Genomic DNA, 25,986 nt, shown 5'->3' with positions numbered 1-25,986 from the left:
TCCAAGCCACCCTGGACTACAGAGCAGGTGCTTCCACAATGCCTTCATATGCTCAGGACAAAGAGCAAGCTCCGGGGTGGAAGATTTTACAGCACCTGGTGGACAGGGATTGGCCCTTGGGAGTCAGCTGACAGGATGCCTGGCGGGTGGTCATGCAGCCCAAGCGGTAACCTCAGAGTACAGATATGAGTCTGCCAGGTTTGCAGTGGGAACAGAGCACTGGAGGTACAGGAGGGAAAGTGCTGGCATTTGGATGGCTGGGAGGCCCCACTCAAGACTTGCTCCAGCACCTGATGCTTCCCACTTGCAGGGTGCAAGGATCAGCCTGACTTGGGTTTGTTCCTCTGGGGCTGATCTCTTCTGCTTAATAAGTCCTCCGACATTCGTATGACCCCCAAAGGGGGCTCCCGTCTTCTTTTGGCCAGAGAGAGGTGCCGTCGGGGAGAGGGGCTGCATCCGAAGCCTCCTCCGAAGAGGTGTGGAGCATCTTGGGAGTCAGGTCACTGGCCACTGACATAAAGGAGGGGAAGGGGTAGGGGGAGGCCGCGGAGTAGCCAGCCGCGTAGTGGATGTCTTCGAGAGTGTGCAAGGAGTATGCCTGGCTTCCAGAGGTGGGCGAGTTCCAGGTGGGATTTCTGTACTGGGAGGAAGAACCACCTGGCTCAGGAGAGGAGAGGCAGCTGGAGGCAGAAGGTGCTTGCAGGGAGTCGGGACAGGCATCTGATTGGCTGAGGCTTTCGGGGGGCATGGCTTGTTCCCAGGAGTCTCTCTATGAGGAAGAAAAATAACCAAATCTTAACAGGTCCAAAGTGTTGAGGAGTAGCCAGAGCACTTCTCCCAGAGGCATGAGGATGCCTGTCTGCTAGGGGAGGTGCCAAGGCCTCGCTGGACATCCCCAGCTTGTCTGTGCATGTGGGCAGAGAGCAGGCCTGGCCTGAGCCAAGAGATCCTGCACATGTCTGATCTCAGAAGCTAAGCAGGGTCAGGCCTGGTTAGTACTTGGATGGGAGACCGCCTGAGAATACTGGGTGCTGTAGGCTTATACCATAGTCTTTCGAGACTGAAGGTTGCCAACCATATGCTGCTTGAAGTGGGTGGCAGTACGTATCCAGGGGCAGCACCGCCTGGGGCAGTGATGTCACATGATGCTGTGACATCACTTCCAGGTTCAGAGGAAGGTGGCAGTGGCTTCTCAGTGTGGCTTCTAACCCTGTTCCTTTTCCAGCAGCTTTCTGGCCAACTTTCAGCTTCTACCAAGCCGTTCCAGCCCCCAACACACAGCACTGCCTTGGAGGTTTGCAGTGGCTCAGGGGAAGCCAAGAATCGACTGGGAAGATGCTACCCTCCTTCAAATGGCACATGCCCTACTCGACATATCCTAGGTATGGCCCTGCAGTGCCACCAATGCACACCACCACCATCACCACCCTGGAAAAACAGCATCAAGGACGGCAATCTGTACACCGCCTCCCTGACCTCACGCCCTTCTCCCACTGGAGGAGAGTGATGGGTTCTGGTCCACCACTGTCACAAGAAGGGAGGATATGATGTAAAGAAAGAACAGTTCTTTCCCTTTAAGGGAATTGGGTTGGTTATGAGGATAAGGGGCAGCTGTGTCCTATTCCGTTAGCCTGGGTAGGCTATAAGAATGGACTGTTGAGAACTTGTGATTGTCCTTCTTTGCTTGCTGAAGTTAGTTGTCTGTTCTTGAAAAGGATTCTGGTCTACTCACCGTTAAAAAGTGGGCAGAGTCACTTGAGTAGGGTGGCAGGCTGGGTGGCAGTGATGCGCTGCTGAAGAGAGCTGAGGCGCCAGTGCTGGCCTGGTGCTCGCTGTACTGATCGATGAGGTAGGAGTCCAGAAGTGAAGGATATCCTTGAACCGCAGGCAGTTCATATGCAAAGGGCTTCGCCAGGAGGGGGGATGTGTAGAGGTCTCCTGGGAGCTGCTTATTGCTTGATAAATCCATCTCTGCCATGAGCGATCGCCGGACGCCATAGTAGCTGGAGATAGCAGGAGAACCTAGGGGCGGTGGAGAATTCACTTACAGCCCTCAGCAGAAGTCAGCAAGCAGGTGCATGAAGGTTCCCACAGCACCCCTATGAGTGTGTCACAACATACACTTTGGGAATCCCTGCTCTCGAGGTTTTTTAACAACCGCCTGTTCCTCCATCAGGCAGGACTGAGTTCATATGCAACTCCTTCCAACCCCTTGCTCCTTCTGGAAAGAGGAACCTGAAGTTATGCCAGAGAACTGCCATATAAGCCTCTCCCCCATGCATTCTATTCTGTATCTAAAGTGATGCTTCCGGGCTGAGAGTATATGGCCAAAATCAGGCTGCCCCCCAAAAAGGATGGGGTTTTGGGCTTTTTACTGACAGTGGCCTGGTGTAAAATCTGAAGCACAGGAGCTTGCCACGCCCTCCATCCATAGCCATGCCCCACTATGACTGCACACAGTTCCGCATCAGAAGACTATTCTTTTCCTAGTCATCATTTCCACTTTGAAATGTCATCCTTTCAATGATGTGTCTTTTATCCCAGACTCTTGGAATGGGCTGAGAGTTCCATTTATTCGGAGGGAGGTGGGATAATAAAGTGTTAAAATAAGTTTAAAAAAAATATGCAAGCTTATGCATGTTCCACTCTGTTCAGTGGGGGATACTTTCAGTACTGGGAGACTAGTATTGCAGCCTTTGCCTCCTAGGTCCTCTCATCCATGGAAATGAATGACTCCTCACTCTCTTCTCTACGGCTAGTCTTATGATCCAGTTCTTATTATCTCTCTCCCTTCCATTTGTCATCCTTCCTCCCCAGTGCTACTGATGATGTCACTACTCCTGCTGTGGAAGCACGCGCTCCAACCCGCCTCCCCTCAGCCTCTGCCTCCGCCTCCCCTCAACTCGCCTCCCCAGGTTAGAACAGCATTTCTCAAACTGTGGGTCAGGACCCACTAGGTGGGTTGAGAGCCAATTTCAGGTGGGTCATGCAGCATCTAGTGCAGCTGTCATTGAAAATACAGAGCTGAAAATACAGGGTACAAAGCTGCTGGGCAGGGTGGCCTCCCAAGGGGAGAGAGGCCTAGTGCTTTGCCCTAAATAACTGGGGCAGTGGGATGCTTGGAAGGGGGAAGGGCTGTGTGGTTGGAGAAGGATCCAAGTCTGCCTTCTGCTTCGACTTCCAAGCTGGAATGTTTGGATTGTGAGCTATGCAAAATAACAGCATGAATGCGCTGTGTAATGGGACCTTTGGCTGATTGCGGCTTAGGCTTGAAGCCTACATTGATGATGTCTCTTCCAGCCGTGACAGCACTTCCAGGTTAATGGCATCACTTTTGGTAGGTCCCAACAGATTGTCATTCTAAAACGTGGGTCCTCTTGCTAAATACTTGGAGAACCTCTGAGTGAGACTTATTCCCAGGGAGAAGCACATGCTGCCACGTGTGGTTGTGGGAGCCCCTCATTCTTCACTTATTATACAAATGAATTTATTCATCTACAGACAGCAGGGCTGTGTATATATACACAGTATATATAACAATAAAACAGTAAAACTGAAAAAAACAACAATTTTATCCAGGGAGAAGAACAGCTGTAAAATAACAATAAAATGGCAGCAGTTAAAACAGTTATAACAGCAGCAGCTACAAACTGTAAAATGTTTGCTGCTAATGACCATTTCTGAAGATAGAAGGTGTCTTTGCCGTAGAAACATGAACCAGACAGCCTGGGTTTGACACCCAAAATAATATACGGCAGGCCCTCCTTATCCGCATCCACAGATTTCAGTAGTCGCGGGTGGTGAGACCCTGCAGCTGGAGGGCCTCACAGGACCTCCCAGACGCAACTGAATGTGCCTTCCCAGTCACCAACGTGAACCGGAAGTTGGAGCCTTACCTGGAGTAAAGGGGAAAATACTGTATCCCCTTTCCCCGAGGTGATCTCCAGCCATCACCTAAGCCGTATAGGATGCAGTGCAGGTCGTGCGGCCTGGCTGCCCCACTGCAGCTTAGGACTGGGCTGCCCAGTGCCTTTGTAATATTTGTTTTCTTACAGAAAATCTGAGCAGAGCCCCCTGGAAGCCTGCAGACTCCTTAACACAGTCAGCAAAGCAGCCCGCCCTGCCTCCAGCTAAAAACTCCTGGTATTAGGACCGTCTCTGTTGCTAACTAATTCTGTTTTCACAACCAGCTGGAAGTGGAATGAAAAGAGCACTCCACATAGCACTTGACGGAGCATCATCTTCTCTGTGAAAAACCAGCAATGCCTGGATCTAAGCAGCTCTTTGGATCTAAGCCACAAAAAAAGAGAAGATGCATTTTAAAGAAAATGATGGTTCTCATCTAGAGGCTATCCAGAGGAATGCTGCTCTGATCCCAGAAAATCCCCCCCCCTTGAATGCTCTTCAGCCCTCCCCAACCAACTCCCACATTTCCTCAGCCAACAACTCTTGCCTTCATTCCAAAGTTAACTACCACATTTGTATCTGCTACTGTTGACTGTTATGACCCAGGGTTAATTATTACACGTGTACATTTGTGCTGTTGTATATGTTGTGTCAAATACCTTTGTTTTAACTTCTGCCATGCCCCTTATCAGCTCTGTTTGAAGCTTGATTTATTTGCATTAATTAGCTGTGCTAGAGTCATATTATGGCATATGGCTAAAACAAATAAACTTGATTTTATGGGCACATGCGTCCATGTCTGTTTCAAGTTGTGTTTCACTGCTGCGATGGAAAATGTTGTTATTGTATGGAAATAAAGCTGTATATTTGAGCAGCATAGCTGGACTAGGAGACTCAAATTCAGATCCTTGCGGAGTTATGAAGCACACTGGGTCATCTCTTTCTCAGCCTAATGTACCTCACAAGACTGGGGAAGGACGATAAAAACAAAAAGATGAAAAAAACAGCCCATGTAAGGTATCCTGGATTCACAGGAAGAGTTTCAGGAAACCAGTGCAATTAGTTCATTTATCTCTATATTAATATGCTTACCTGATAATGGGACAAATGATGACTGAGTGCTGGCAACACTGCCCTGAAAGGAAAATAGCAGAAGATTATTTTGGGAACTTCTTCTATTGCTCCTGGTGACTCCAGCATCTTGGCAGGATTGCAGATGCTTCTGAAATTCTCCTCTAAATATCTCCCAGGACCAGTGGTGCCACTAGGGAGGTGTGGGTTGCACCAGATGACTCACACAGGACAGGGGGTGACACCACTACTGGCCCAAATTTTTGAAATCTTGGTATTTTTGAATAATACCCTCATGTTTTATATAATTCGATGTGTGATTTCATGCAGCACACAATGAAACAAACAGCGTTGAAATATCTCTATTCTATCAAAAGTTATCACAAACAAAAAAAAAACCCAGCAGGTGTGGGGCAATGGTGCTTCACCACACCCACCATCTGGGGCACTAACCCACTGCATGCAAGACTGCATGCAAAAAGGTCCATCATGAGGGTGACATGCTGGCCTCCCTCAATGGGTGATGCAAGCCCTAGTGACAGTACTGCCCAGAATTTTGGAGTGTCAAATGACCAAGGGCCCAATCCTATCCCACTTTCCAGCACTGATACAGCCTTGCCAAGGGGATGCGCACTGCATTCTGTGGAGGGGCAGGCAGTCACAATCGCCTCCTCAAGGTGAGGGAATTTTTGTTCTCTTATCTCAGAGCTGCATTGCAGCTGCACTGGATAGGATTGGGCCCCTAATCTTGTTTCTGGGGGAGAACTGGTGCCCTAGGAATTCTCCATTGTTTTGTTTTTATTTCCAAGTGATGAGGGCACATGCAGTTCCAGTTCCTTCCATTTCTTTGTGTCCTTTTCTCTAAACTACTGTGCATTGATAAAACGGCACAAAAAAACCCAATCTTAATGCAGTCATATGTGTGACTGCAGCAGAGTTCTTTTTTGTGCTGAGTTTTATCAGTGCTCAGGAGCATACAGTAAAACAGAACACAAAATTAATTCTGATGCCATCATATGGACAGACATATCAAGATCACTTTTTTGCAGTGTTTCATCAATGTGGTGACAGAGAGTGGGAGAAACTGTCGCAAATGGTACATCTTTCAACTCCAAAAATAATTTTATAAATACAGTACCCCATCGAAACGGGAATTAGGGAACAATGGAATGCATCACAGAATGAAAGTCCAAAACGAAGGAACAGAATGAGGGGGTATCCATTCATCCTGAAGAGGGAGCAGGTTCACCTAGCCTACTGCAGCATTTTCATTTTGTCCCATAGAATTTAATGGATGGCAATGAGAAGCGGGTCTCTCTCAACTGCATAGCCCTGCCCTTTCATCTGCTTAGTGAAACAGTGAGTTTTGTTTCTTGGTCACAACAGTGTGTAGGGTGTTAACCTGTAAATTGTTTTTTTTTAAATAGTCAGTACATGTGTAAAGAACCAGGTATGTTGCCCCAATTAATCATTTGGCTAAATATTTGTAGAAATATTTAACACAAGAAGGGATAAAAACTTCTCTTACACCCAGCAAAGAACGCCTTTTCTAAGAGGGTTACCACGCACCCATACGCGGTCTTTAAAAAGAGGAAATAGAAGATGCTTTTGTCCAGCCAAACTGTTATTTTGACCCACGTGCAAGTTTAATTGATTCATTAATCAATTAATTGACTAAAACACACAATTAATCAACTGTGATGTAGTTGGCAACCTTCAGTCTCGAAAGACTCTGGTATCGCGCTCTGAAAGGTGGTTCTGGCACAGCGTCTAGTGTGGCTGAAAAGGCCGATTCGGGAGTGAGACTGTGATGTATTTAATGGCATAATCAAAGACAAATGTTCCCAACAAGTTAAGCACTAGCCTCAGTTGAGGAGAGGGTGATGGGGAAAGCTTTAGAAAGAAACTGGACCCGAGCCCGCACCCCAGGCTGCTCTATTGCCGTAGTCAGGACACAACCATTGCAGCCAAGGCTCTCTGCTCCCATTGGTGCTAAATCTGGAGCGGCAGCGTAGAGGCAGGCTCCGGTTTGCATACTGCAAACAGGAGGTACCTGCCGTGGAAAGCAACCAAATTTAGAGGTTTAGATTTGAATTAAAATTTGCCAGTGTCAAGACTTCCTTTTGACGAACATGCCCAGCTTTCCCACCTGGGCATGTGCTCGTCTGCGAAAACAAGCCCATTAAGTTATCGTAGTAGTTACAGACCATTCTGCCCCAAATGCGTAAGAGCCCAAGAAAGGGGCTGAGGAGGTAGCATCTTCCACCAGCCGCACTTCAGAGCTGACACCTTTCTGGGGGCTGTGCTGGAACCGATTCACAATAACATTGGAAGAGCCCTGCTGGATCAGGTGAAAGACCCACCTAGCCCAGCTTCCTGTATCTCTCAGTGGCCCTCCAGATGCCTCAGGAAACACACAAGACAGCCAGTACCCTGCATCCTGGTGCCACTCCCTTGTCTCTGGCATTCAGATATAGCCTGCTTCTAGAACCATGAGTTTTCATATATCCATCATGGCTTGTAACCTGTGATGGACTTTTCCTCCAGAAATCTGTCCAATCCTCTTTTAAAGACATCTCGACCAGATGCCATCACTAAATCCTGTGGCAAGGAGTTGCACAGACTAAAGAGTAAAGAAATATTTTTCTTTTGCCTGTTCTAACTCTCCCAACACTCAATTTTAGTGGATATCCCCTGGGTCTAATGTTGAGTGCAATGCCCGTCACTGGAACCAAGAATGTGCATGTTTTCAAGTTTTCTCCTACTGTCAGCACAGAAGGATGAAAAGAATGTGGAATAGGGGAGCAGCCACCTGCTGTGCTTTGCATACAGAAGGCTTCAGTTTCAACCTGTAGTGTGTGGCGTCTCTAAGAAGGACTCGCAAAGATCCTGGCCTGCAAGGCTGAAGAACCACTGCCCATCAGCGAGAACACTGAGTGGCATTCTCCAGACTCCCAGCATCTAGGAGAGAGGTGATGTTGACAAATCCCAGTGCACTCCTGCCATCTTCCCTGTGCAGCACCTGCTGGGGGACCAGGCTGAGACAGGTGTCTGGGTTGCCTGACCAGCCTTCCTGGATTATCTAACATTAGTAGTGAGAGAGATGCAGAGGTGGGCTGGAAAAAAATTTGGCAGACAGGAGCTCTCCTTCTGCCAGAAGGGCTTGACTTGGCCCTTGGTTTCGAGGAAGTGTCATTTGGCTGCCAAGCCCTGATGCCATCCGTGGTCCAGCACCTGGTGACTGGGGAAAGCTTCAAAAGATAACACAAGGCATCTGTGTTTGCACAGTTATCCGCAGGGCAAATACAGAATTCGGCAGAAACACAGCTTAACACTTCATTGAACCACCCACCTGGGAGTCTTCAAGTCTTCTGCTACAGACCCTTAATAGTTCTATGTAAGAGTCAAGTCCTGCAGTAGCAGAAGCAGGAGAGAGAAGACAGACAGATTCTGGGGGAAGCATTTTAAAAAGGAACATTTGCCAACTCCAGACTAATCCAACTCCAGACCACCTTTCATAATGGTGAAGAAGGGGGAGATTTGTACAGAAACAAGACTTTCCTCCAAACATAGACTTTGTAGTGGCAGCCCTGAACTTCTAAAGGGGAAGATTGTGGCTCTGAAACTCTTGCCCCTAAATATCCGGTATGTATCGGGGGTGCGGATGTGTGGGAAAAAGGCTGGTTGGAGTAAGGGAAGGCACTCTGCTCACAGGAGTCTGTTGTTATTCTATGCTTCCTAGAGCTAGCACTGGAGAACAGGGTCCAGGGCCAAACCCCACAGCAGGGGCAACATCCCAAGTGAGAACTAGTTGGGCCTTCGTCTGACCTGCCTTACTTGTCTCCAGGTCTGCTGCTGTGGCCCTCTCCCATTCATTGGTAATTCCTACTGCCTATTGGGGAACATTAGGGAAGCAGAATGCCCTCCTCATTCAGCAGGGGTCAGCCCCATTTTTAAATTTCCAGCTCTCCTGCTCTGACACAGCATCAAAGTCCAGGGCACCAGGGGATTTTAGAATGGGACCAGCCCCCCAGGAAGGAGGAGGACTCCCATCTGCACCTAAGAACATAAGAACAGCCCCACTGGATCAGGCCATAGGCCCATCTAGTCCAGCTTCCTGTATCTCACAGCGGCCCACCAAATGCCCCAGGGAGCACATCAGATAACAAGAGACCTCATCCTGGTGCTCTCCCCTACATCTGGCATTCTGACTTAACCCATTCCTAAAATCAGGAGGTTGCGCATACACATCATGGCTTGTACCCCATAATGGATTTTTCCTCCAGAAACTCGTCCAATCCCCTTTTAAAGGCGTCTAGGCTAGACGCCAGCACCACATCCTGTGGCAAGGAGTTCCACAGACCGACCACGCGCTGAGTAAAGAAATATTTTCTTTTGTCTGTCCTAACCCGCCCAACACTCAATTTTAGTGGATGTCCCCTGGTTCTGGTATTATGTGAGAGTGTAAAGAGCATCTCCCTATCCACTCTGTCCATCCCCTGCATAATTTTGTATGTCTCAATCATGTCCCCCCTCAAGCGTCTCTTTTCTAGGCTGAAGAGGCCCAAACGCCGTAGCCTTTCCTCATAAGGAAGGTGCCCCAGCCCCGTAATCATCTTAGTCGCTCTCTTTTGCACCTTTTCCATTTCCACTATGTCTTTTTTGAGATGCGGCGACCAGAACTGGACACAATACTCCAGGTGTGGCCTTACCATCGATTTGTACAACGGCATTATAATATTAACCGTTTTGTTCTCAATACCCTTCCTAATGATCCCAAGCATAGAATTGGCCTTCTTCACTGCTGCCGCACATTGGGTCGACACTTTCATCGACCTGTCCACCACCACCCCAAGATCTCTCTCCTGATCTGTCACAGACAGCTCAGAACCCATCAGCCTATATCTAAAGTTTTGATTTTTTGCCCCAATGTGCATGACTTTACACTTACTGACATTGAAGCGCATCTGCCATTTTGCTGCCCATTCTGCCAGTCTGGAGAGATCCTTCTGGAGCTCCTCACAATCACTTCTGGTCTTTACCACTCGGAAAAGTTTGGTGTCGTCTGCAAACTTAGCCACTTCACTGCTCAACCCTGTCTCCAGGTCATTTATGAAGAGGTTGAAAAGCACCGGTCCCAGGACAGATCCTTGGGGCACACCGCTTTTCACCTCTCTCCATTGTGAAAATTGCCCATTGACACCCACTCTCTGCTTCCTGGCCTCCAACCAGTTCTCAATCCACGAGAGGACCTGTCCTCTAATTCCCTGACTGTGGAGTTTTTTCAGTAGCCTTTGGTGAGGGACCGTGTCAAACGCCTTCTGAAAGTCCAGATATATAATGTCCACGGGTTCTCCCGCATCCACATACCTGTTGACCTTTTCAAAGAATTCTATAAGGTTTGTGAGGCAAGACTTACCCTTACAGAAGCCATGCTGACTCTCCCTCAGCAAGGCCTGTTTGTCTATGTGTTTTGAGATCCTATCTTTGATGAGGCATTCCACCATCTTACCCGGTATAGATGTTAGGCTGACCGGCCTATAGTTTCCCGGGTCCCCCCTCTTTCCCTTTTTAAAAATAGGCGTGACATTTGCTATCCTCCAATCTTCTGGCACCGTGGCCGTTTTGAGGGACAAGTTGCATACCTTAGTCAAGAGATCTGCAACTTCATTCTTCAATTCCTTAATAACCCTTGGGTGTATGCCATCAGGGCCCGGTGACTTATTGATCTTTAATTTATCAATGAGGTCTGAAACATCTTCTCTTTTAACCTCTATCTGACTTAACTCCTCGGTCAGGAGGGGCCGTTCGGGCAGCGGTATCTGCCCAAGGTCTTCTGCCGTGAAGACAGATGCAAAGAACCTGCTGTTACTCTCCCCCCAACACACACACAGGCCAATTTCTTTGACCATAATAATAATCACTAAGGTTGCAACCCAAACTACACTTACCTAGGAATGAGTCCCATTGAAATAAGTGGGACTTACTTCTGAGCAGACATGCTCAGGATTATGGTGTAAGGGTGTGTAGAACCACTAAGGCTGCAATCCTAACCTCACTTTCCTGGGAGTAAGTCCCATTGAACGCAATAGGACTTACTTCTGAGTAGACCTGGTTAGGATTGTACCCTAAGCTGACTAGGCATAGAAGTGCTCTGGAGGAATAATCCCAAGGGGGGAATGGAGAACTGCCTTTCTTAAATGACTCCCTGGACAAGCCCTGGGTGCAAATGAAACACTTTTACAAGCTCCTGGGAAATAAAAAAAAAACTCATATATCATCGCAGTGCAAATGAGACTGAAATGATTATTTGGAGAGAATAAAGGCCGGGCCTTCAGAGAACTCAAGTCCATTCGCTCACCCCCAGATGGCTCAAGCCTGCTCCAAATGCCTCTGCTACAAAGGGGGCTGTGTTTGGCCAGACAGGAAGCTTTTAACTGTATGCCAAAGATCAGTTCTGGGGAAACGATGGCTCCTTCTTCCTCACTCTCCTGGGTCATGCTCACTCACCTTCTCTTTGCCTTGGGGCTGTGGTATCTGTTTTGTGACAACTCTGTGTGTGTATGTATTGGGGGGGGGGGGGAATATGCATGATAAGCCTAACCAAAGCCTGTCTGTGCAAACAAGGAAGTTTGTCTTGTACTGTAGCTTTCGGATTAAGTTGAACAAGTTTATTGATAGTTACTGTAGTATATTGGCGTGGAGACAAAAGCTGTGAACCAGGAAGTCCCCCTGTTTAGTTCCTGCCTCAACAATGGGCTAGCTGCCTTCGGCAAGATGCTCTTCTCCGTTTGCCAACAGGGGGGTGATGACCTACCTTCCAAGGGTGTTCTAAGGATTACTGCCGGAGGGAAAATGTCACTTTGACTATGCAATTTAAAATGTTACTTTGCATTTTTTTTTTTTTGAAGTGACATTTTCCCTCTAAAGTCAAAATGCTTTCAGTTGTTTGGAATCTCTTGATTGTTTTGGCAAGCCTCAAAATACGAATTGCACATGTTATTAGTTGCTAAATGCTGCATGCCATTGCATGTCAACGATGCACGGACTGTCAAATACTATAAACCACTGCATCTTGACTCTCAATACAGCTAACCACTAAACACCACTGAACGTCGGCCATCCATCTCTGTCAAATACGAAGCAACATTGCATAAAGCAACATGGCAAATGCTGTCAAATATGACATGCCCTTAAATGTCAGCTATGAAACGATATCAGTTGCAATCATATCATTTTGAGAATATCTGAAATCAGAATCCACAGAAGAGCTAATCAGTGTGGGTATCGTTTCGGGTGCTTTACTAAACATCCAGCTTGTACTAGGATTCACTGGTCAGACCTCAGCTTGCCTTTGGAGAGCTGACCAGTGGCATAGCTAGAGGGGGTGCAAAGCACTAAGTTTTGCAGGGAGCTTCACCATGGCATGCAAGTGACCCCTAAGCAAGTGGCCCCTCCCCTTTGGAGCCATTTCAGGCCCTGAGAGCAAGATGGAGGCAATGCCTCTGTTTTGTTCTCATGGCCTGGAATGGCTCTGAAGGGGGAGGGGATGCTTGCACGCCAAAGTGAGACTCCCTGCAAAACTTAGTGCTTTGCACCCCCTCTAGCTATGCCACTGGAGCTGACATCTTCTGGTGCAGCACATGACTTGATGTGGCCATGAACTCCTGAAAATCTGTCTTACCTCCTGGTTTCACCCCAAAAGCTAATGGATCATTTGTGCAGGAAATATTCTTGGCTTTATAGCAAGTCCTCGCGTAAAGGTGTTTCCTTATAAGTCATTTCATTTTAAAGTTTTTGAGGGGGAAAAAAATCAATTCCCAGCTAAGGTCATGGACCATGTCTGGAGTTCACACATTCTCCCTGTGTCCAGAACACTGACTTACATTAAACCGCGAGCTGCTGGTCTGCCTGGAACGCTTTTCAGCCAGCAGGTCCTTGACGGTGTGCTTCACCCGCACTCCTTGATAAACTCGCTTGCTGTAGTCTGCGGGGACTGAACAAAAGGAGGACATGTCACCAGGGGGACCATCAAAGGGAAAGAAGCTCCAATAGCCCAATGGCAAATCTTTCCTGAGATTTCCTGCTCAGTTCGGCCGCATCTCTCTACAGCGTCCGAGAAAGGTCTCTCCCAGTGTTGCTGTTTGAGATACTTTTAGCATGAGATGCTACCAGAGGTCATATCCAAAGTCTCATGCATCCAAAACTTGTGCTCTTACACTGAACTAGGATGTCTTCCTTGAGATCTGCCGGGGAAATCTTGACAACTGATGAAGCCCAAATTTGCAAGGCCTGAATCCCTCTCAGCCATGTAGTTCACTGCAGCTCCTTCAGCAGGGAAGGGCCTGGAACTGGGACGGACTACCAGGGTCAGGGTGGTGTAGTGGTTCAGGAGTCATAGACCAGGAAGATCCAGGTTCAAATCCCCACTCAGCTATGAAACTTTCTGGGTGATCTTGGGCTACTTGCTATCACTCAGCCTCACCTACCTCACAGGTTCTTGTGAGGACAAAAGGAGGGAAGGAACCATGTATAACCACCCTGAGCTCTTTGGAGGAAGGGTGGTATAAAAATGTGGGAGAAAAATAATACCAACAGATAGGGGCCAAAAGAGAATGCCCCACACATATCAAGAAATTCCTAATCATTTTGTTTCTTGGCAGAGGTTTTAATTGTCAGCTGCTTTGAGACCCAATACTGGCTGAAAAGTGGGGTATATACATATAACAAATAAATAAATGAACATTTTTATTTTAATGGAGCTAGGGACAGAGTCAGGCAGATCCATAAGTGGAGACTTAGAAGTGAGACTCAACAGAAGAAAATGTATCACATCTGGCTCAAAAAACCTGGTTCATATAATGAAATACCCAGTACCAAACCTGAGGCCAAAATATTAAATGGGCATCTAAAAGATGGTTTGTAACCTTGCAGGCTGCCCCCTTCCTGCTTTTAGAAAGGCTGTTGAAATATTTTTATCCAGCCGAGCATTTGATGAACACCTTCTGGCTGTGATTTTAATCTGTTGTAATGTTATAATATGGCAGCTTTTGGTCAACTGTTTGTTTTCTTATATTGGTTTCAAAGATCCCTTGTTTCCAGTCTCTTTTCCAAGGTAGCAGCCTTCTGGTGCACTGAGACCTGAGCTTATGGGAAAGGGGCAATGTGAATGCTTGGTGTCAGTGGCATTGCTAGGGAGTGAGGGGAGTTTAGATAGCACTGGGTGACACACACGGGGGGGGTGACACCACTAGTGACCAAAATTATTTGAATCTTGGTATTTTTTAATAATACCATCACGTTATGTATCATTCAATGCGTCATTCCATGTGGAATCCAATAAAACAAACCGTGCTGAAATATCTCTATTCTATCAAAAGTTAAAGCCAAAAAATCAGTGGGGTGGTGTGATGCTACATTGCCCCACCCACTGCATGGAAAGAGGTCCATCATGGGGGTGACACAAACCCCAGTGATGCCACTGCCCTATATAACAGCCAGCACGCATCTTTCCAGCAGCCAGCCATATTTCAGGTGTACTCCCCATTTTTAGGAGAGGGTGTCTCCTCATTTCATAAGAACAGCCCCACTGGATCAGGCCATAGGCCCATCTAGTCCAGCTTCCTGTATCTCACAGCGGCCCACCAAATGCCCCAGGGAGCACACCAGATAACAAGAGACCTGCAAGGCTTCCTGGGAATTGTAGTTTAAGAACATAAGAACAGCCCCACTGGATCAGGCCAGAGGCCCATCTAGTCCAGCTTCCTGTATCTCACAGCGGCCCACCAAATGCCCCAGGGAGCACACCAGATAACAAGAGACCTCATCCTGGTGCCCTCCCTTGCATCTGGCATTCTGACATAGCCCATTTCTATAGAACACACCTTTAGTGTTTCCTTGGGACTTTGGAGAGACTCAGTCCAGAGGGCAGTTGGTCTTTGTTTACTGGCAATTGATCATCAGAGTGATTAATTGCCGGTGGATAGACGGCTGACTGGGTTCACTAAGGAGGATCTACCCATCTTCAGCCTGCTGGTAGTTGTATTTATGAATGCTCCATGAGCCAAAAAAGGAGGAATTTCCTGCTGTTTCATCAACCTCCTAACAGCCCCACTGGATCAGGCCAGAGGCCCATCTAGTCCAGCTTCCTGTATCTCACAGCGGCCCACCAAATGCCCCAGGGAGCACACCAGATAACAAGAGACCTCATCCTGGTGCCCTCCCTTGCATCTGGCATTCTGACATAGCCCATTTCTATAGAACACACCTTTAGTGTTTCCTTGGGACTTTGGAGAGACTCAGTCCAGAGGGCAGTTGTTCTTTGTTTACTGGCAATTGATCATCAGAGTGATTAATTGCCGGTGGATAGACGGCTGACTGGGTTCACTAAGGAGGATCTACCCATCTTCAGCCTGCTGGTAGTTGTATTTATGAATGCTCCATGAGCCAAAAAAGGAGGAATTTCCTGCTGTTTCATCAACGTCCTAACAGCCCCACTGGATCAGGCCATAGGCCCATCTAGTCCAGCTTCCTGTATCTCACAGCGGCCCACCAAATGCCCCAGGGAGCACACCTGATAACAAGAGACCTGCATCCTGGTGCCCTCCCTTGCATCTGGCATTCTGACATAGTTCATTTCTAGAATCTAAAAACTCATGGGCTGGTTTTCTTAAGAAGTGGAGCTAAAAACACATGACCTCCACCACAGCTGGCCACTCTGATGCAGTGCCTTCTGCAGAAACCCACAGCTTCTCATCATATCTTGCTTGCACCAGCTCTTGCCAATTAGTTGGCTGCTCCTGTTTGATAAGATTCTTTTAAGTGATGAGAACCCAAGCAGTAGTTTATATGGATTTACATTAATATATCTTTTGCTGTCAATTAGTCTATTTCTTGCTAAGTACCCATTTTCTAAGAAACCGGCCAAAGCAAACAGCCTATAGAGGTCTAGGCAAACAGTGAAAAACTTTCTCGGAACGAAATACAGTTCCTTCCTTTCATTTGAAATGCTCAGGAAGCATTATTTCCCCTAATTTTTGCTCTCCTATGCACAATGGTATAAGCCCCCGTGACATACCTTTTTGAAACTGACCGGCTGAAAGGAACATTGAGATGTTCTTGCTAAGAACATCTTAGCAAGATATTCGGGAAGCAAGATGTTCTGGAAGGCCAGCAGAGAGTTCTTCACTCAAGGGAAGTTTGAGCTGCAAAGATGGAAAATGCTGGTGCCACTTACTGTGGGCTGATGCCCTCCCTGGGGAAGCGACCTTGCCCACATCTCTCTGCTTGGGAAAAAAGTCTATTCTATCAACTTACCCAATGAGCCACTGCAGATAAATAATAATAATGCCTTGCATTTATCTTCAATGCAGTCCAGGGCATTGCACTTCCAAGTGTCCAGTGCATTATTTGCAGCTAAGGCCACAATCCACATGCACAGAGAGTGCTCCCCATCCACATGGGACTTTACCAAAAAAATGAAGCAATAATTCTCTGCCCCAAGGTGCGCACAAACTAGATGTTACAAGGGAGACAGCAAGGAACGGTGGGTTTTAAGAAGGGGTTTGAAGGAAGTAAGAGAGCAGGGGGCAGAGAAATAAGGTATCATCATACGAACATAAGAAGAACCTTGCTGGATCAGGCCAAAGGTCCATCTAGTCCAGCTTCCTGTATATCAGGCCACCTCTCACAAGTTCATAGCAGAGGTAAGCTTTAAGCAACAGACTTCCTGGTTCAGAGGCCAGTGCCTTGTCTACTGCACAGTGGTGTAGGCAAAGGGGGTGCAAAGCGCTAAGTTTTGCAGGGATCCTCACTGCAGTGTGCAAGTGGCCTCTCCCCTTCCCTTCGGAGCCATGCCAGGCAGGGGAGCAAAATAGAGAAGAATGCCAGAGAAGACCTAGAGAAGAGGCAAATACCTCCATTTCGCACCCACCACCTGGAATGGCTTTGAAGGGGTGGGGATGCTTGCACTCTGCAGAGAGGCCCCCTGCAAAACCTAGTGCTTTGCACCCCCCTCTAGCTATGCCACTGCAAGACACTTGTCCTCAAAGAGCCTTGATTTTTGCTAGTTTATAAGACCGCAGCCTGCCCTTTTGTGGTTGCTGGTTTGGTTTCGCCAATTGTTTGAACAGTTCCTGAATACCATTTGAATGCTTGTGATTTTCAGACACTGGAGTTTGTTTGCTTGTTTTTTGGGTTCTGTCTCCTTTTAATAGCAAATTGATTTAAATGTTTGCTAAATAATAATAGCTGTCTCTGGAAGAATGAGCAGCATTAGGGGGTGGTACGTTGATCAAGAGAACATTTGATGTAGCAATGCGTCGCACATCTCTGGCTAGATAATTCCCCCATTCCATAACCGTGTGCTGGCCCTCTGTAACAAAGAGGATTTTTTTTCAGCCTCCAGAAATGCCCGTGGCTGTCTTCTGCATCTGTTGGAGCCGTGCCTTTCAATCTACCCCTTGTTTGTATGGTTTGCTTTCATGTGTGCCCTGCCCTGCCTGAGCCAGTCTAGGATAATGAGCCAGCTTGCCTTTTTTCCCTTCCCACTGGGATCTGCCCATGGAAAGAACCTGCACCTGTGGACACCAGTGTGGGGCTGGGGAGAGCTTTTAGTCAAATGTTACAGCCAGGAACTGATGGTGGCCTTAATCCTTTCGAAAACAAAAAAGATGAGCATTTCCTGGGCCAAAACAAACACGACTGCCCCACAGGGGGACTGCTTGATCTTTTCAAATTCTGATTCACCTTTCCAAATTTAGCCATTTTTTCGGGTTGGCATTTGAGGGTCCCCCCCCCCCCCCGCACAGATTGTGTTGTTTAGGGTGGAGATGTCACTCCTGCAGAATGCTTTTGAGAGCTTAGATGTGTGATGGGGGGGGGGGTGACTGTAATATTTCTAGCTGTCTGCCACTTCCCGTTTCAGTTGTACCAAGAAGCCTTGAAAGGTGGCATTTAAGCCATTTTTGCCCAACGTTGCATATACACAACAGGGAACAAATGTGTACACCTGTGATCTGGGCAGAAATGCATAAGAACAATGCTATTGGGCCTCTGTATAACATGATAAAGTTGTTCTCTTTTAAATACTATAGCAGATGTTTTGGTTGTCTCCTAGATTTTTTTTAATGGCATTTATAAAATTGTTGCTAGCACCGGTTGGGGAATGTGTGAAATTGTACAGCAAGTAGTTCTTAGAAATGACAGAGATCTCACTTTGAAAACAGAACTACAAATGCTTCCTTTCATCTGGAGGCTACATGCATCAAGGCAGATGTTCTCTCTCTACACCTTTGGAAACTGTACTGTCTTCACCTCACAGCAGTCAACCAGCCTCTATACTGACTGGTTGAGCAGGTATGGTACCCCTAACTCCATGGTGCAGTCCTGATTCAAATTGTAACCCCCATGAGACAGCTACACAAGGGTGACTTTATGGGTGGCACCTCTGTGCTGTTTCAGAGTTTTATCCTTCTCAGCCTGGGAATTTGTCATCTGTCCTCCAAACTCTCCCTAATTTCAAATCCCTAATACATCCCCAAATAGGTTGGCTCAAATGCTTTTTCTGTTTAATTTTTCTTTTTCTACACCGGAGTTTCTATTCAAATGTCCTAAACAATAAGTCTGGATTGTTGTCTTTTTAAAAAAAAAAGCACCAGCAGCTTAGAGCAATAGCTGTCTACAAGCAATGATCTATACATTGCACGTATCAGATGTCGTGTGTCTCTACAAATGATTGCAACTCCACCTCCCTGAGTACGAACCAGAGGCTGATTTGGCAGTGAGAGCCCAGTCAAAGTTAGCTGGGCCAACAACCACCATGCAGTGTCAACCAGGCAGGTCTCCAGAACAGGTAAGAGATCTGTTCGGATGATTAAATCATGCAGATGTGGTAATCCCCAACATGTACAGTATATTGTAATAATAATAATAATAATAATAATAATAATAATAATAATAATAATAATTGAATTGTGCTTTTGAATATATGAAGAGTGTCACATAAATGATCTCAATGCAATCATTCAGGGATGTGCTGGTCCATGGCGGTGAGATTCAAGTCAGGTTCCAAGTCCCGCCCCGTCTCGACTCGTGCACAAGCCAGAGCCTTTTTGGGACTCTGTTTCATACAAGTCAGAGTCTTTTTGATAAATGAGTTAAGCACCGCTTTGCAGAAAAAAATGGAGCTGCTGGCAGTGTGTTGTGTGTGAGAGAGAGAAAGAGAGAGAGAGAGAGAGAGAGAGAGAGAGTGTTCTCATTTAACACTCCCCTGATGCCCACATCCCATCTGTAAACAAAAGCGCTGCTGTTCTTTGAGTGAGGGCAGCAGTGCAGAAAGCACCAATCGGTTCCTTAGGAGCCCAGGTTTTAGAATCTCGACTTGTTCCCAAGAAAAAGTCCCAAGTCACTTCCGGTTTCAAAACACGTGACTCGAGTCCACATGAGTCCAGGAAAACACATGTTTGGTGACTTGAGTATGAGTCAAGTTGCCCATCCCTGCAACCATTACAACAACCCTGTGTGAACCACCCCCCTATTACAGCTGCAGCTGAGAGACTTGTGGCTTCCCTTAAGGCCAGGGAGTGAATTTAATGGCCCAGGCGAGATTCAAAATGGGGAAGTCCTGATTTTACTGCCCTGTCTGTGCTATACCAACAAACACTTTTCGAGTGTCCGGGGCATTTTGTACAGATTAGTTCAGCCATCCATATAACAGCTCTGTAAGAGAGATCAGTATTATTCTCTCCATTCTGCAGATGGAAGAGCTGAGGCTGGTGAAAAGAGCTTGCCTAAGGCCCCCTAGTCAAGTCATGGCTGGAGCAAGGTGTGCTCGTAGCTAAATCTCTTCACCAAACAGCCGGCACTGAAGAGCATCACTGGATGTTCCCTATTACTGTTTGATGCCATGCATGGATGGAGGCAGTCGATGCTGCCCTTACATTTTCTATTTGCTTTTTTAATTAAGCTTTCACTTAAAATCCCAGAAAAATGGTTGCAGGCTGAATCAGCAACACCTACCAGTTTCCATGATTAACAGCAACGGCTCCTCCTTTGGCCTTCCGCAGGGCTGTTCTGGGGATGAGTGCTCATGAGACGTCCATTGGAGAATGAGGATGCAGCTCCAGGTATGCCCTGGTCAGGTTTGATTGGAGCCTGGCGGAAATGGCCTTTCTCCACAATTTAGGCGATGCCTCCGAAATAGCTTGCCTCGGATTTGGGTACATGCAAATCCTTTGATGTCCGTTTAGAAGGAATTTGCATGGTTGGCGAGAAGCATGGAAAAAAAAGGCTCTTTCACTGGATCAAGAGGACACTTGACGAGCGAAAAAAAAAATTAAAAGGCTTCAGTGAAGCGCTCGTTTACAGATAAAACATAAATAAAACTCTCCATATGGAACGCTATGGCTTGAGTCACACATACCTGGAATGCTGATGTCCCAGACTCTTGGGCTGTCCCAAGCTCTTCTGCTTGGGTTATCATAAAAATTGATAAGCAGTATCCTAGCCAACTTTCTAGTGCTGATGCAGCCAGACTGCAGCCCCGAGGAAAGGGAACAAATGTTCCCTTACCTGGAGGAGGCCTCCATTACTTCCCTCTCTCCCACCACAGAATGCAGTGCATGCCCCATTGGCATTACTGCATTGGAACGTTGGATAGGATCGGGCCCTCAGTTGTCTACAGCAGTGTTTCTCAAACTGTGGGTCGGGAACCACTAGGTGGGTCGCGAACCAATTTCAGGTGGGTCCCCATTCATTGCAATATTTTATTTTTAATATATTAGACTTGATGCTGCCATGGTATGTGACTGCATTTGGGGAAATGTTACAGACCTGTACTTCTAACAACCTACTATGTATATTCTTTTAACAATGATAGTCAATGGGATTTAATCCTGGGAAGGATTGCAGTCTAGTATTTTTTAAAATTTTCCTGCTTGATGATATCACTTCTGGTCCTGACATCACTTCCGGTGGGTCCTGACAGGTTCTCATTCTAAAAAGTGGGTCCCGGTGCTAAATGTGCGAGAACCACTGGTCTACAGAATCAATGAGAACAGAGGAAAATATTGTGAGACTGCCTCATCTGCAGGTTCAGAACCCCCAGAATTACTTATCACACGTTCCAAACCCACAACTGAGGAGCCTCACCCAACCTCCTTTGAAAAAACCTACCCCGGTAAGTGCAACCAAAGAACCCTCTGGGATGCGTTCTGAGTTGTATGGAGATTGCATTTGGCCTCCCAACACCTCAGAACACCTTCAGACGTGACCAGAAGACACTCCCAGTCTCATTCGGAGGTCCTCTAAGAGACCCCCTGAGGATCTTGTTATCTGCAGGGGTCCTGCAGGGGTATCTGCAGGGGTCCGGGAATGGAATTCCCATGGATACTGAAGTCCTATCTGGATGTGTCTCTGGGGGAGAGCTTTATCCAGAGCATCTGCAGGGCCTTTTTAAATGTTAGACCTGGTTAGATCTTATGCTAACTACACTACAGTGCAGAGCAAATTGGGATCTATTGATTGATCACTGGATGATTTGCGGTAAATCGGCAGGGGTTTTCCCAATTCCTTAACAACAGGAACTGCCAAAAAGCTTTCATCCTATTACATGTGCACAGTTTCTTGTTTGATCCATGGGCAGGTTTTACACTTCTGAGAGCCCAATCCTATCCAATTTTCCAGTGCCAGTGCCAGTGCAGCCATGCCAATGGGGCACGCACTGCATCTTGTATGTATGGGAACATTTGTTCCCTTACCTCAGAGCTGCATTGAGGCTGCACCGGTGCTGGAAAGTTGGATAGGATTGGGTCCTGAGCATTTAACATTTTAGGTTTTGTTCCATGTTACAATTCTTCTCCTTTTCTATTTTTTTTTTTATTATTTTGACAAGTCCTAATAATTTATTGATGGGAAAAAAGTCATTCCTTGCATCTTCCTTTAGAACAGAGCTGAAATGAAATGTATATGCTCAAAATTTTTAGAATTTAGGGTTATCACATTCTCAAGTCAGGCAAGGCTGATCCCTGCCAATTATCCTAAATAACATTATCTTTTACCATGAACCAAGGACTTGATGCCTTGCCAAATGATTCGTGTTTGCCTTAGTGGGGAAGTACAGCTGGGGTACTATTTACTATTTACTCGTACTAAGAGGAGCTATTTACAGAAATGCCAGTACCATTTTCCTTCTTGGATGCAGCTTTTACCTGCAGTGCCAAACACCATATATCATGTTGCAGCACAGAGAAGGATGTTTTTACACTTTGTCATATTTCAATGAAAAGCAAAATGGATTTGTTCTCAGTTGAGATCTGAATTCCCTGTAGCTAACTACAACTAGATTGCTTCACCTGCAACCATTCCAGGAAGGAATGGAGACAGAATGCAATGCCGGCACGCTGAGCTGCTTGTGAGCCCCATTTAACTCAGTGGAACTTACTTCAGAATAAATATGCATAGGCTTGGGGTATACATGAAGAGCGCCTGGGTTGGGCACTTGGCGTATACCCAAAATCACTCTCATTTTGCAGCCAAACTGCAAAATACTAAAAAGCTGCATGATTACTAAAAAATAGTCACAGTTAATTAGGGTTGCCAGATACAAAGGGGGAGAGAGTGCCTCTAACCATTGTATAGAAGAGGGAATTTTGGCAGGTGCAGCTCAGCATAGCAGCACCTGCCAAAATTCCCTCTTCTTTTCAATGGTTAAAGATAGAGGTACTTCTGTACAGAGGTACCTGTACAGGTATTTTTTTTTTGTATTGGCAACCTTCAGTCTCGAAAGACTATGGTATCGCGCTCTGAAAGGTGGTTCTGGCACAGCGTCTAGTGTGGCTGAAAAGGCCAATCCGGGAGTGACAATTCCTTCCACACCGGGAGCAAGTGCAGTCTGTCCCTGGTCTGTCTCCCTGGCTATGGGCCTTCCTTCTTTGCCTCTTAGACTCAGACTGTTGGCAAAGTGTCTCTTCAAACTGGGAAAGGCCATGCTGCACAGCCTGCCTCCAAGCGGGCCGCTCAGAGGCCAGGGTTTCCCACTTGTTGAGGTCCATCCCTAAGGCCTTCAGATCCCTCTTGCAGATGTCCTTGTATCGCAGCTGTGGTCTACCTGTAGGGCGCTTTCCTTGCACGAGTTCTCCATAGAGGAGATCCTTTGGGATCCGGCCATCATCCATTCTCACGACATGACCAAGCCAACGCAGGCGTCTCTGTTTCAGCAGTGAATACATGCTAGGGATTCCAGCACGTTCCAGGACTGTGTTGTTTGGAACTTTGTCCTGCCAGGTGATGCCGAGGATGCGTCGGAGGCAGCGCATGTGGAATGCGTTCAGTTTCCTCTCCTGTTGTGAGCGAAGAGTCCATGTTGTCTTCGATGTCTTCGATGGCTCCACATCAGACCCTTTTGACATCCGAAGCGGAGTGAAGCAGGGCTGTGTTCTTGCACCAACCTTGTTTGGGATTTTCTTCGCTGTCCTGCTGAAGCAGGCCTTTGGAACTGCAACAGAAGGCATCTATCTCCGGACCAGATCAGACGGAAAGCTCTTCAACCTCTCCAGACTGAGAGCAAAATCCAAAGTCCAGCTGAAATGTCTGCGTGACTTCCTCTTTGCCGACGATGCAGCTGTCACTACCCACTCTGCCAAAGATCTCCAGCAGCTCATGGATCGTTTTAGCAAGGCCTGCCAAGATTTTGGACTGACAATCAGCCTGAAGAAAACACAGGTCATGGTTCAGGATGTGGACTCACCTCCCTGCATTACAATCTCTGAGCATGAACTGGAGGTTGTCCATGACTTTGTGTACCTTGGCTCAACGATCTCCGACACTCATTCTCTCGATACCGAGCTAAACAAGCGCATCGGTAAAGCAGCTACCACGTTTTCCAGACTCACAAAGAGAGTCTGGTCCAACAAGAAGCTGACGGAACATACCAAGATCCAGGTCTACAGAGCTTGCGTCCTGAGTACACTTCTGTACTGTACAGGTAACCCTACAGGTAACGTGTGCTGTGGAAGACTAGGCAAGCTCAGTCTTAAAGTGATAAAGCTATAGTGAAAAAGGCTGCACAAACCAGACTGGAGGTTGTGTCATGTTGTCTTGATGGCGACTAGCTCTACCACAGGTAGATTCCTCTGGGGCAGATGGAGAAAGCAATGCAGCCATATTTCTATGGCTTGGTCCTTCATTGGTTCCAGGTCTGAGCAGTGCAGAACACAGGACCAAGGTTGTGTCCCTGCTGGCATTCTCTGAAATGTCAGGTTGAGTCACCTACTGGCTGGAGTGCCCATAAGTTACCACAGTATTTCTCAAACTATGAGTCGAGACCCATGAAGTGGGTGGCGAACCAGTTTCAGGTGGGTCCCCATTCATTTCAATGTGAATTTTATTTTGAATATATTAGACTTGATGCTCCCATGGCATGTGACTGCATTTGGGGAAATGTGACAGACCTGTACTTTTAACAGGCTACTCTGTATATGCTTTTAACAATGATAGTCAATGGGGCTTACTCCTGGGTAAGTGTGGATAGGATTGCAGCCTTTAAGATGCTTGGAGAATTTTTTTAAAGCAGATCAGTAGATGCTTGGGAGGATTAGGAGAGTTCTTCTCCATTTTAAATTATTTATAATTATTTTAAACTGTTAATTATTTAGGGCCCAATCCTATCCAACCTTCCAGCACTGGTGCAGCCACAACGCAACCCTAAGATAAGGGAACAGGTGTTCCCATACTTTGCGGAGGCCTCTGTGACTCTCTCCCCACCACAGAATGCAGCACATATCCAATTGACACAACTGCACTGACATAAGAACATAAGGAGAGCCCCGATGGATCAGGCCAAAGGCCCATTTTGTCCAGCTTCCTGTATCTCACAGTGGCTCACCAGGGAGCGCACAAGACAACAGACACAACCTGAGTTCATGTGCCTCCCCTGCATCTGGCAACCAGAGGCAGCCTGCCTCTAAAGCAAGAGCTTGGACATACCTACTATGGCACTGGAAAGTTGGATAGGATTGGGCCCTTAATTGGTTTGATTTTGTCATATGGGGTGTTAAACATTTTTCCTGCTTGATAATGTCACTTTTGGCCATGACATCATTTCCAGGTTAATGACATCACTTCCGGTGGGGTCCCAGCAGACTCTCAGAAGTGGGTCTCTGTGCTAAAATGTTTTGAGAACCACTGAGTCACCAGGTTATATACATCAACACACTTATTTTGAAAATGAAAGCATTGCAAGAGCACTTCATTTTGGATCAAGTGCTTTATGAGCTTGGGAAGGGAGGGCTATAAAGTTTTGTCAGTTTATAAAGTTTTATATAAAGTTTTATCAGTAAAATAAAAACAACTGGAATGGAAATGCAGGAAGTGCTGCTTTGTGTCCCTGCTCCCAGTTAATCACTGAACTTGCTTAATCAACACAATAAGGCTGCAATCCTAACCACAGTTTCCTGAGAGTAAGCCCCATTGAATAAAATAGGACTTACTTCTGAGTAGACCTGGTTGGAATTGTGCCCTAACTTGAATAATATGCAAATTTGCAAATAAATAATGTGCAAATTCACATAATAAATCTGCATAATATGCAAATAATATGCATAATGTGCAATTATATGCCATAATATGCATCATGTGCAAAAGATCTGCATATCATGCAAATTTGTGTCAATTTGCATTTTTGTGTCAATTTGCATTTGCGTTTTGTGCAAATCTGCAAACTTGTATCACATGCAAATGTGCATCATGTGCAGTGAAATCTGCTTCATGTGCTGCTCTGATCGCCCAGCCAGTGGGCAGCAACCACCCAGGGCCAGTGCAAGAGCTCCCTGAGGTCTCTCAGTGTACCCGGAACCTCAGCGCCGGGCGTTGGGTTTCCAGTCGGACCCAACACCCAGCCTCCCTCTGTGTTTTGACAGCCCGCACAAGTCCCGCCCCCGCTCGGCGATTGGCTGCTCGGCCCGCCGCCGGAGTTACCATTGGCTGAGGCGCGCCGAGCCCCGCCCGTGCGCG

General features: G+C 46.8%; 1 protein-coding gene across 1 annotated transcript; it reads right to left on the bottom strand.

The window, feature by feature from the left end:
* Window positions 1-364: 364 nt before the first annotated feature.
* POU2AF2 (POU class 2 homeobox associating factor 2) lies at window positions 365-20,005 on the bottom strand. Its single transcript, XM_066639133.1, has 5 exons — window positions 19,996-20,005; window positions 12,864-12,973; window positions 4,999-5,041; window positions 1,733-2,022; window positions 365-769 (listed from the first exon to the last, which is right to left on the bottom strand). The coding sequence occupies exons 1-5, from the start codon at window positions 20,003-20,005 to the stop codon at window positions 365-367; spliced, it is 858 nt and encodes a 285-aa protein (XP_066495230.1).
* Between the last annotated feature and the right edge of the window lie 5,981 nt (window positions 20,006-25,986).

The sequence above is a fragment of the Tiliqua scincoides genome, chromosome 11 (assembly GCF_035046505.1).
Source record: "Tiliqua scincoides isolate rTilSci1 chromosome 11, rTilSci1.hap2, whole genome shotgun sequence".
In the NCBI taxonomy this organism is placed as follows: Eukaryota; Metazoa; Chordata; class Lepidosauria; order Squamata; family Scincidae; genus Tiliqua; species Tiliqua scincoides.
Note: the sequence above shows the minus strand (reverse complement) of the source record. Positions and strands in the feature narration are given on the sequence as shown.